Source organism: Lupinus angustifolius, chromosome LG14 (assembly GCF_001865875.1).
Source record: "Lupinus angustifolius cultivar Tanjil chromosome LG14, LupAngTanjil_v1.0, whole genome shotgun sequence".
Lineage (NCBI taxonomy): Eukaryota > Viridiplantae > Streptophyta > Magnoliopsida > Fabales > Fabaceae > Lupinus > Lupinus angustifolius.
The window spans coordinates 2,504,928-2,517,317 of record NC_032022.1 but is presented as its reverse complement, the minus strand read 5'-3'; the positions used below and the strand labels follow the sequence as shown (position 1 = coordinate 2,517,317).

At 32.1% G+C, this 12,390-nt stretch overlaps 1 protein-coding gene across 1 annotated transcript; it reads left to right on the top strand.

Annotated features, from left to right (window-relative positions):
- On the top strand, nucleotides 1,921-11,763 carry LOC109327233 (probable thimet oligopeptidase). The gene is made up of 20 exons (XM_019560319.1): nucleotides 1,921-2,143; nucleotides 2,263-2,384; nucleotides 3,091-3,254; nucleotides 3,629-3,719; nucleotides 3,926-4,105; nucleotides 4,960-5,040; nucleotides 5,273-5,353; nucleotides 5,864-5,956; nucleotides 6,793-6,873; nucleotides 6,946-7,108; nucleotides 7,453-7,573; nucleotides 7,666-7,738; nucleotides 9,015-9,122; nucleotides 9,715-9,812; nucleotides 9,886-9,931; nucleotides 10,095-10,191; nucleotides 10,761-10,834; nucleotides 10,916-11,020; nucleotides 11,181-11,261; nucleotides 11,487-11,763. The coding sequence occupies exons 1-20, from the start codon at nucleotides 1,969-1,971 to the stop codon at nucleotides 11,598-11,600; spliced, it is 2,148 nt and encodes a 715-aa protein (XP_019415864.1). The 5' UTR covers nucleotides 1,921-1,968; the 3' UTR covers nucleotides 11,601-11,763.

Sequence of the window (12,390 nt, the reverse complement as noted above, 5' to 3'; positions counted from 1 at the left end):
CATGCATGCTTTTGATGGTAATCGGATGAGCATATTGGGTGAGATGATGTTTTCGTCGGAAATCGGACCTAATGTTTTTTAGGTGTTATTTGTGGTCATGTACATAGACTCCTCGTATACAATATTGTTGAGCATACCTTAGATCCATGAGGCAGGGGCTGTACCGTCCACTCTGCATCAAACGATGAAATTCGTCAAGGATGGTATGGTAATCAGTGTACTTGGGGGAAAATGAAGTTTTGGTTTCAAAGTCGATCTTAGTGCCTTATCTGGAGAGTTCAAACGATGGTGATGACTTTATGCATAGCTTCGAGGTGGTTGAGAATCAGCAGCGTGAAGGAAAGAGTCATGTGTATGAAGTAAACCAAGTTGTTACTCAAATCATGGTTAAAAACGGGTATGAAGAAGGAAAAGGCTTAGGCACCCATGTGCAAGGCAATTAGTCATTCGTATCAGTCTTTGAAAAGTTTGATAAATTTGGACTGGGCTATGAAGCTACAACATGAGACCACTAGGGCCCTGAGTGGATAGAACAGGCGGAGGAAAAGGCCCATCCGCCAAGTAAAGTTATTCAATAATATTTACAATTGAAATGGAACTCGTGAAGAAAGAAAACAAGTAAGAGACATAGACTTAACATATTGGTTTTTGAAAGGACTATTTGAAAAGTTTGAAGGTCATATAAGATTTTTCAGGCATAATATATTCCTTTTAATTATTGTCAACAAGATCTTAATGCATAATGATAGATTACAAAATAAGTTTGTTCACACATAATAACTTTCTTCAAGTACTTTCCCATATAAACCTACCCACCTATATGAAAAATCACATAGATGTATATCTTGAAATATAATGATGGTGTACTTTATAGTGAAGTGTGAAATCTAAAATACAACAACTAATTTGTCAACGTGATTTATAAATTCATTGTAGATTTTATAGATTTTGTTGTTATGTATATTGTAAACTTTGTTTGTGCACTCATTTATGTTCTTAAATTTTATTGTTTTTCATATTGTTAGTTAATGTGAACTTTCACACTAATCTACTTATTATCCAAAGTACATCTAACAACTTAGATATTCTATTTAACTATAAGTATTAAATATATTTTTCAAAACTAATACGAAACGGCCCGTGCAAATGCAGAGATATATTGCTAATAGTTTTCTAACAACAATTTGAAGATAGATGAATCCCTTAATTATACTTGTTATATATCTTTTCAGGTTTAAAGTCATTAACAGTTAGAAATAGAATTATTAAATGAAGTAAAAATTGCTACATTTTGATTAAAATAATCCCATTTAATAAATATTGAAAAATAAATTAGAAAAAAATGATAAATATAAATTGAAAAGGAAGAATAATAAATAAGTTGGAAAGTAAAGTATACATATTTCTGAAAAATCAATTTTAATATTAGGTAAAGTATAAAAGGATAAATATTGGATTTCTAAAACATTAATTTAAAAAGTTATAACATTAAAAAATATGAGTCAAAGTATTATTAGAAGAAATTATATTCACCCTTAGCTAACAGTGAAGAGCTCATTGATTAAAAGGCCTTAAGATACAAAGGGTGTTCACATTCATGGATTATTTTAGCCCAAAACCGATTAACAAAATTGAAATAACAATTTCAGCCAATCCCTTAAAAGCCTCGATCAAAGGAGTTGAGATTATCTCCATTAATAGAGAGACAAATATATCAAAAACAAGATAAAGATGTAATGTGATTTGACATTTTTATCATTAAGATATAAAAATACAAAAGTGATTACTTGTGTATCAGTTAATAGAGAGGATGTCAACTCCAATCAAAGAGTCACATCACACCCCTCATTTATTTATTATTATTATTATATTTAAATTTCGAAATTGACGTGAAATATAAATTTCAATTTCGTCATCTCAATTTCCCTCCCACCGTCTGAAAAGACAAAACAGAGAGACGAAGAGAAAATGACGGAAAGTGAAAGAAATTCTCACAAAACGGAGAAGAAGAAGAAGAACAACAACAACAATGGTGGATTCCTTATCGCTCTCACCGGAACCGCTGCACTTCTCGCAGTTGCGGCCAACCTCGTCATCTCCGCTATCAAGTACCGCAACAAACGAAACGCTAACAAGATAAAAGGTACTTACATTTTCTCTTATTATTATTATTACTATTATTATTACTAGTTATCTTCTAAATTCAGTTCGTTTTTTTGTTTATGTGTTGATTTTCAATTTTGTTTTATTTTTTTTATGTAGATCTTGCGGGTTCTAAGGTTCGTGTTAACTTATCTGCATCTCAGATTCTGAAGTTGACTGAACAAATTATTAGCAAGTCAAACGAGGTCTATAGTACTATTGCATCGATTCCTCTCGATAAGGTATTTCATATTTGTTTACTCAATTTTGAATTCAAAACTACCTTAGCTTGTATTTGTCTACTGAATTTATTGAAACCTTGTATTATTGATCAAAGTTTGCAATGTAACAAGCTCAAGCTGTGTTCTGTTTTCTATAAACTACGGATATATGGATTTGATATGGAAATTTATTGTAAAATAATTGGAATATATAGAAATTAACATTTTCTAAATATTTTTGAAGTATGCATACCGAATATAGGTACTTCAACAGTTTGAAGCATTAGTGCTACATAGCCCTTTTCTTAATATATAAATCATATTTTGAAGAAGAAATTGCATTGCCCTCTCCTAAGGTTTGACTTAATTACGTAGAGTGCCCCTCCTGTTTAAAAAATAACACTAACCTCTCTTGAGACTTATGTACACTCACATTCGTGGAATATAATATTAAAATTATACTAACCTTCCTAAACGGGAGGTGAGTGTAACTTTTGAAATATGATGAGCTAAATTATACTAACCTTCCACTATTCTGAAACATGTTCTGGATGATTACTGATTAATGTGGTAGTTAGAAATAAGAAGAATTTATGGATGTATGGTTGTGAATTATTAATGTGCCTGTGATAGTTTATTTGTTGTTTTTTTCCTCATTCTACATTTTTCTATGTACTGTTTACTTATGTTTATTGGATTCGTCTTGCTATGTTGACAAAATATGCAGGTTACGTATACAAATGTTATATCACCCATTGCAGAACTGCAAGCACATCAATTCCCACTGATTCAATCTTGTGTGTTTCCAAAGCTGGTCTCTACTTCAGAGGATGTACGCAAAGCTAGTGCAGAAGCAGAGCGAAGACTTGATGCTCATCTTGACATGTGCAGGTTTGTTGTTGGTGTTGTTGTTGTTGTTGTTTTGTCTAGTATTGGAAGTATGGTATGCTTCTAACATTATATGTGATTTCTGCCTCCCATTTTTATGGGGAAATAATGCCTTACCAATTCGGCGAAAGCAATATTTCATGATGCTGCAGTTTTTTGGTTCCTATGTTTTCTGGATTCAGATATTAAGGACAGTGAGGATAAGCATTAAGCTCACAATACTTAGATGCATGCATTGCATGGTATTGTCACTCAGCTTGCAAATCATGCAAGAATATTTTCATGGATATTATTAGTTTGTCTTTTCAATATTACATATCTTTCCATTTCATGTAATATGAAGCTAAATCTTGTGTCTTTCCATGCAAGTGGATCAGTAAACGGGAAGATATATATCTTGTTGTAAAAGCATTTGCAGTAAAGGGGGAATGGGTGAATGCTGAAGCCAAAAGATTTGTTCAAACCCTGGTATGTACTAAAAAAATAGGTGCTATATATCTGTATATCATTGTCTTGTAATAATTTTTATGGGATAAATTTGTCTTGAAAATATATGGCATCAATTTGTTACTAATTGCGTATTGCTAAAGTGATTGCACAGTTGCACCAGAAGTTAATACTTAACCTTAAAAACTATGAAATCCAGATATTGATTCTTTTCTAATCAGTGACAGATGAGAGACTTTGAGCGAAATGGATTAAACCTCAGTGCAAGCAAAAGAGAAGAGTTGCTGCGTCTAAGGACTCAGATTGATGAGTTAAGCTTTAAATATATTCAAAATCTCAATGATGATAGTACATTTCTTCTTTTCAATGAGGCAGAGTTAGCTGGATTACCTCCAGAGTTTCTGAAGGTTAGTATGATTGTTCTTCCTTCAATTCACTTAACAAGTTTACCCGTGTTTTTAAAAAAAATCCTTTCCCTTTTTGCACATTCGTTCAAGTCAATTATTAAATCCTTGCTACACAACTATGAACTTTCAAATTTGTGTTATATTGTTTTATATCAAATCTGTTTTTTCTCTTAAATTACCTCTTCGTACAGAATTTTCATAGTACTAGTTTTTCTTTGTCAGAATACTTGTTTTACGGGTGGTCTCTTAGAATGGTTGCCCATTCCTTGAACTGTGATTTCCTAAGTGGTAGGTGGAAAAACTTCACATGTTCCATTGTGTCTGTGATTGTTAGAACATAGGAGAAGTAAAGGGGATAGAAGGAAAAGAAGAGTCAGTCTTGTCACTCAATATCTATCTTTGTGATTCCTATTGAAGAGGTGAAGGGGACATGTAACAAGAATGTAGGCATGTAGCCATACTCCATTTTAAAATTTCTAATATAGCACTCATGTGTGAAATGTAGTGATTAAACAAAGATGACTTCAACTTATCCATCATTTGGTTAAAAACAATCGAAGAAACACAGGCAATGTATATTTAAAGATGAATGATAACAATTAACTGACACGGGACTACATAAGGGCATTATTAGTGCACAATATACCAGTTCTCTCTTCACTTTTTACACATTGATTATTTAATTGCTTCTAATACGCATAATACGGATACCTGATTTACCTTTACTGAAGCTTTCATGCGTTGTGTTTCTATGGAGGCTCGTTACTGCTTTTGCATGGCTTTCAATAAACTTTTATTAATTTTTTCTGATGTTATATTAAATTATTAATTGAAATCAATACATTCCTCCACAGGGTTTAGATAAATCTGAAAATGGAAAGTTGAAGATCTCCCTGAGAAGTCATCATGTTTCAGCTATACTTGAATTTTGCAAGGTATGGTGGATGAAGTAATATTAACTAATGGTTGTGTACTTATTTGCTAAATAATTGCTATATTGTTTTGTTTTAATAAATGCATTCCTTCACATAGGTATAAGCACAAATATTATTCTTCTAATCAAATCCATTGTTCTTCACTCATTGTTTTGATATCATTGTTTGTATTTCCTTTTATTTTGCTAAAGTGTACTTACAAGATCCATAATTCTTTATTGAGGACATGAAGGTAGGAACTACAAGGCGGATGGTATCAGGGGCATATGGAAGTAGATGTGGAGAAGTCAATCTTTCTATTCTTGAAAATCTGGTAATTTCATTGATGACATTAATTGTTAAGGACCTCACTTATCTACCATCAAATATTTCTAATATGTTAGTGAGCTATATACCGAGAAGCTATCTTGTAAGTTGGTCTTTGTAACTGACTAACTGGTGATTGCCATACAATCAAACTCTTGTTATTGCATTTAAATTTTAAATTAAGAATACGAGTTTGTTTAAATGAGTAAGATCTGTTTTGATGTAATTTTTTAGTTCTATATCTTCACTAATTCGAACAACCTAATAATTTGTTCAGAAAGTTGTATTTGGATATAAAGGGATAGAGTTCAGCTATCAAATTGCATATGATTATGTTACATATTACTTGTAGTTTAATATTCTGCTTAAAATCTGATTTGTTTATGAAGTTTTATGAGCATCTTTACGCAACATATGGCTTTGTATGATTATCGGATTTCTGTTTGTTCTAGACATGTATATTGGCATCATATAAAAAATTGTTGATGTTGATATACATTGGCATGGCATGATACAGGTGCAGCAACGCCATAAATATGCGCGTTTACTTGGCTTTTCAAATTATGCAGAGTATGCTGTGGATGCCAGAATGGGAAAGACACCTATAAAGGTTTGCTAAATCGTTGTAATAGTGAAATGATGTATTTGCCATCACATGCACTAGAAGGCCATTTAGAAGATAACAGAAGTTTCATTTCTTTTTTATTTGTCTATTCAGTGAAAGAGCATTCCATTTGCTTTTCAATTTTTGAATCTATGTTTAGTAGATAAATGTTTTGCAGACTTGTTTGACTTATCATCAACAATATGTTTGACTTATCATGAAGCTTGTCCAAACACAGACTTGTTTTTACTTCTCAAAATACACTTTTACCAAGTACACTCCTTAGATGTATATGTTCCAGCATATGCAACTATGATGAAGTGCTAAATCATTAGAAAAAGAGTGCAACATCGTTGAGATATCCATCAATCTTTTGAGACTTGAAGCATATAAACTTATGTTGTTTTGCGCAAGTTTATTTTTGAAAATAATACAAAAATGGGAGTGAAGTATATTTTTGAAAATTGTAATATTGTTTCTACTCCCTCTGACAAACGAATTGTCGTTTATTCATGACTAACTGTCAAGCATGAGCATCTACATATGATCAAATTAATGATACAAATATGAGTTTTCCCCCAAGGTGTACTTTATTTAAGCTTGATTATGATGATTGCTTTGACAAATTTTCCATGTTTAGACCAGTGTAAGAACTGTTGGGGAGTTGGGAAAGTAAAAAGTGAGAAGAGAATTAGCCATGCTGTTGTGTTGTTGTGCCATGGACTTAGTACAATTTAATATATTAATGTCTCTAGTTTGTGTTTATGATATTTGTATTTCATGAAGGCAATCCCTATTTATGTTTTCTTACTTTTAATTTTTTTCTTTTGAAATGTATCCAGGTGTTTGAGTTTTTGGAAGACATATCCAGCAGTTTAACTGACGTGGCCACGAAAGAACTTGACATGTTAAAGAATTTGAAGGTTTGGTCATGTTTGGTTGTTGCATTTTGCTTAAATTCATATATCCCTCATTACAATTTACTGTGAATTCAGAAGAATGAGGAGGGAGACTTTCCATTTGGAATTGAGGACCTGTTGTATTATGCAAAAAGGGTTGAAGAACAGAGTTATGATTTGGACTTTGGCGAGCTCAAACAATACTTACCAATTAGTTTAGTTCTATCTGGGATCTTCAAAATTATCCAAGATTTGTTTGGTAATTAATAATTTGTTTGTCCTTATGTGTTACTGTTTTGACTTTTGACCATTAATGTGGATCTGGAAAGTAATTATAGGTAAAAATATTTCTTCTTTAGGAATACTTAACCACTTTATTAGTTAACACTTAACAACATTCATGAAGTGGTGCTGATGAGCCACTATTTCTTCTATAGGAAGCAGTGCTGAAGTGGACTTAATTAGTTAGCACTTAACAACGTTCATGTTTTACTGTTTTTATCAAGATTGCTGTTTTTTTAATTGTTTCATGTGTATTGTTAATTTCTATATGCTATTTAGTAGAATGTATATTGATACTCATTCCTGTTATTTTTGTTGCAGGTTTAAGGTTTGAGGAAATTGCAGGAGCAGATGTTTGGCATTGTGATGTTCGTGTTTTTTCAGTATTTGACTTAGGTTCTAGTGAACTCTTGGGTTATTGCTACCTTGATTTGTTCTCAAGGTGAGTATTTTAACTACTTAAAATTTTAGTGCTTCACCATTTATTGGTTTCTGGTGAAAGTTTAAGAATTGGTTGATTTTTTTTTTTAACAGAGAAGGAAAATACGGTCATACTTGTGTTGTGTCTCTCCAAAACAGTGCATTAACAATCAGTGGAGGATGGCAGGTTATTTTTTCAACTTAAAGTTGTTTTTCTTTTCATTATATGGTTGTAAGCATCACCTCTTATGAGTTTGGTTAGCTGGGTAGTTTCTCTTTGTCCCCCTTTTTTCTTGTTCTGGTGACAAAGTATCTCTTTCCCCCTTGTGGCTGTTGTTACTTACATCATTTTCATGAAAAATTGAACATTGGAATTATAACCTGTAGCATAGTTCTTCTGTCAGCCTTTTCTTGCTTCTCCATTAAATGTTTCTCTCCTTTGATTTGTTCTAGAAAATTCATTATTTGAGAAAATTCATTCATCACCTACTGAGTGACCAGCATTATTCTGGTGCAGATGTCAGTGTTATTTTCTAGATTTCACTATGTCAGTTCATATCTGATTTAAAAGGAAACTTATAGATGTCCAATCTTTCATCATATCAGATACACTCCCTTGAAAAGTCCATGCAATGAATACCAAAGAGTGGCCATAACTCAAATTTATCTGATAATGGGTTCATAAATGTTCTTGAGAGTGGATGCATTACCCAGCAAAAATTGCAAACTACCACCAAATTTTAGTCTCCATAGCCTTTTCTAAAATTTTGAACTGTCTCACTACCACGAGAAACTACTCCATCATGGAACGATGTAGCAAAGTTTAACACTAATTTCAAAAAGCTTATTCCATAAGAAAATAGCTACTCTTTAAAAAAAGTATGTTCCACACATGTATCGAAGCCACCCTTGCATTTAGTACAAAATAAACAGACTAGCTTTACATGTCGCTTATCAAAGGATAGATTATAGGTCTAAGAATGAGCAAGATAATGATATTGGAATTGATCCTATTAAGAACTATTTTCTAGAGGAAAAAATGTTGTTCTGGAGTTAGGGACTTGACCTTAAGAGGCATTTTTCTTTGGCCATAGGTTGAGAATGCACTTTAGAGATTGCTGTTTGACCTTTTATGCATGTTTGATTGTGATGGTTATAATCATGGATGCACTATCAGGCACATGTTGAACATTGATTCTTATATGGATCGTTAAGACATGTAGCTATTTTACAAATTTGATGTGTCCCTTGTATTTGTCTGTGTCCATCTCAAGATCTTTGCTTCATTTGATGGTTGTCTTTATTTTTTTGTTTTGTTTTCAACCCTTACAATGACTGTGACATCAACCGTTTTTGTCATGCTCATTTATTTATTTTATTTTTTTATCTAGGGAAAGATATGGATAAAATATTCTTCTTTCTTTATCTTTCTTAACTCCTGTCCCTTTCTTATGTTTATGTAGATGCCAGTCGCATTACTAATATCTCAGTGTCAAAAGGATGCTAACAGTGGACCTGGATTATTGCGGTTTTCCGAAGTGGTCAGCCTTTTCCATGAGGTTGGCCATGTGGTATGTATGCTTTAATATTCATGAAGCATGATTTCTTTATGAAAAATAGATTTTTATCTACCATGATTAGCATTATAATTGTCACATTTGCATTTTGGGTTTTGGTAAAAGGGGCCTTAAAATTTGTGTAATTGAGATCCTTTCCTGAATATTTTTACCTTTTTGTAGTATTTAAATTTGTATAGGACCAAGGAAGTTTAAAATTTAACATAGCAAAATTAGGATTTCTTGGGGGAATTACAGGTTGAATTGAAATTAGGGGAGTTAAAGTTCATTGGAAGCACGTGAGGGAAATGGGGACATGCAGGCAATAAGAAAGGGTTTTAGTTAGGGTTACATTGGTGACTGCTACCTGCTAGGGTGCTATGATGACTTTTAGAGGAATACCAGTATTGAACAATTAGGCATTTGATTTAGTGAATGTTTAATTCATTTTTGCATGGAAATCTAATCTGGGTGTTGGTAAAATTGAGAAAGACAGCAACCTAGGCAGCACACCTAAAACTATAGATATTTCAAGACAGTTTAATTAGTATTGTTCAAAATGTGGTTTATGTTCATTCTGATCTTTCATTTTAAAATACACTGTTAGGTTCAACAAATTTGCAACCGTGCATCATTCGATAGATTTTCTGGATTACGCGTTGATCCTGACTTTGTGGAAATACCTGCTCAACTTCTAGAAAACTGGTAACAAAATTCACATTACTTCTCATTCTAGCTTAGGTGGAACACACATTCACTCTATTTGTTGAAATTGCAGGTGTTACGAAAGCTATTCTCTGAAGTTAATTTCTGGATTCCATCAGGTGAATTTTGGCAACTTAGCCCTCCATAGTTTCCTGAAACTTTTATGGTTTGATTTTCCCTGATAGATAGCCATTGTCGTTTGAGGTCTCCAGTATGAAATAGACGTACTAAATAGGGCATACTATATTATGTAATTTAAGTTATTAAGTTTGTGACTTGCAGGATATTACGAGGCCCATAAAGGATGACCTGTGCAAATCAATAAAAAAATGGAGAACCTCGTTTTCTGCCCTAAAATTGAAGCAAGAGATTCTATACTGTAAGTTATCTTATGTTTTCACCCTGGCAATTCATCGTCATAGTTTATAGTTTTATCTCATATTTTTATATCTATCAGTATTTGATGCTTATTTAGGCTATTTACTTGATCTGGAGTCCAAATTGCACTGAAAACTGTATGGTAGTTCCATTATCATTTGCAAATTGCAATGTTATAATCGCAGCATAATAGTGTGAACTGTTCTTATCATTCAGGATTCTGTCGGTTGCTTTATTTTATTCAGGTATTATACATAAATGTATGCATGATTTGCTTGAGTATGGAAGTTAAAGTTCCAGTTTTAGGCTACCCAAGAAACTTAAACGGTTATTTTCTAATAAAAAAGTGTAATGTTTATTATTACCAACAGCAACTTCGGATTAGTGCATGGTCTATTTAATTACTTATGATGCTTTTTTCAGTTGCTATTTAAGAGTCAGCTGCTAGTGTTTTCCCTTTTGGGTACTAAATGGGACATGGTGTTGACACTGAATGTTATTTTCAGACATTGTGAATATCGATTAGCTTACTCTTTATTTTCATTTAACTTAAGAACTGTTTTCTATCAGGTCTTTTTGATCAAATCATACATTCAGCAGATAACATAGACATTCAAGAGTTATTCAAGCATCTTCATCCCAAGGTAAATGAACTTAACACCAGTTCATATTTGTAGTTCATTATTTCTAATGAAAGAAAGCGCTATATAAATTTCATTCCCTAGGTGATGCTAGGCTTGCTGGCTTTAGAAGGAGCCAATCCTGCTTCATGTTTTCCTTCTAGTGTTGTCGGTTCTGAGGCTGCTTGCTACAGTCGAATATGGAGTGAGGTTCGAATAATCAGCTACTTTTTCATCTGATACAGTTGTTAAAATTTATAATAATCAGTTTTCACTGCAAACGTCTTTTAATTTTCTATCATTCATATGTAGATCTCTAAATTTTCAACCATTCATATGAAGAATTTAAACTATAACCTCAAATGTTCAGGTTTTTGCTGCTGATATATTCACCTCAAAGTTCTGCAATGATGTTTCAAACCAGCATGTTGGCATGCAATTTAGAAACAAGGTAACTTATGGCTAAGACATTCAAGTGTTTCCCCTTGATGTGTACCTCTGAAGGTTGGAATATAGAATATTATTTAAAAAATTGTATAAATACTTTATTTTGCCACCGTAATTCTATATTCTAATTATTTGTTATGAGTAGTAAGATAATGTTATCAGATTTGAGGGGTTGTTATTGTAAAGTTAGTAGTATTTTATTGATGTGGTTAATGTAAAACATGTGCAGGTATTGGCCCCAGGGGGAGGGAAAGATTCAATTGAAGTGTTAACAGAGTTTCTAGGAAGAGAGCCATCAATTGAAGCTTTTATTCAGAACAAATCAAAGTCTATTATTATGTAAGGCCTTTTCAACGAGTATGTGTCTATTGACAAATCTCATTTATGTACCATTTCTTTGTATGGATATCAATCATATTTAATAAACTATTGGATCTTGGTAAGATGGCAGACCAAGTAAAATTTGAATTGCTGTTTATAAAACTGAAAAATATTGCTTATTATTATTATTATGTAATTATATATTGCTAAACCACCAAAAGAGTTGAGTTTGATTTCCGAGAAAATAGTTTTTAGCTGTATTTAATATGTGATGTACAATTTACATAACTGAAATTGAGATAAAGTATAAATTGAATAAATGTATCATATGTATGAGTTTTATACAATGTCATTACATCATTTATCATTCAGCTGTAATCATTATTGAGACCACATAATGTAATCATTTATCTATTGACGTGTATAGATATTAACTTTTGGTAAAATTTAAGAATTATATGAAAATATATTTATAAATACTATATAATTCAAAGTTAGACTTTATCCTTTGCTACATGCGAACCACTTATGTTTGTTTATTGTCAAATACCGTTGTGCCCTGAAATTTATTCGTATCAGCCTAGGTTTACGACCTAGTTTGGGCAATTTGATTGAACTATTATTTGGTACAAGTTTGATTGAATTATTTGACATGTTGAAAGTGAACATGTAATTATGACTTGGTGATGATTTGATTACTTTAATTTACTTTAAAATTAATGAATATTAAAACAATTTCCAAGTCAACAAACAACAACCACGAAGATAACAATACCGTGTTTGCTTTGTTTATTAAACCTAATCAATATTTT

What these genes read in the sequence shown, in the direction of transcription:
- LOC109327233 (XM_019560319.1), top strand. Translation starts at nt 1,969, where the DNA reads ATGACGGAAAGTGAAAGAAATTCTCACAAAACGGAGAAGAAGAAGAAG. An exon ending in AAACGCTAACAAGATAAAAG is followed by an intron (nt 2,144 to 2,262) that starts GTACTTACATTT and finishes TTTTTTATGTAG; the next exon opens with ATCTTGCGGGTTCTAAGGTT. An exon ending in ACATGTTAAAGAATTTGAAG is followed by an intron (nt 6,874 to 6,945) that starts GTTTGGTCATGT and finishes CTGTGAATTCAG; the next exon opens with AAGAATGAGGAGGGAGACTT.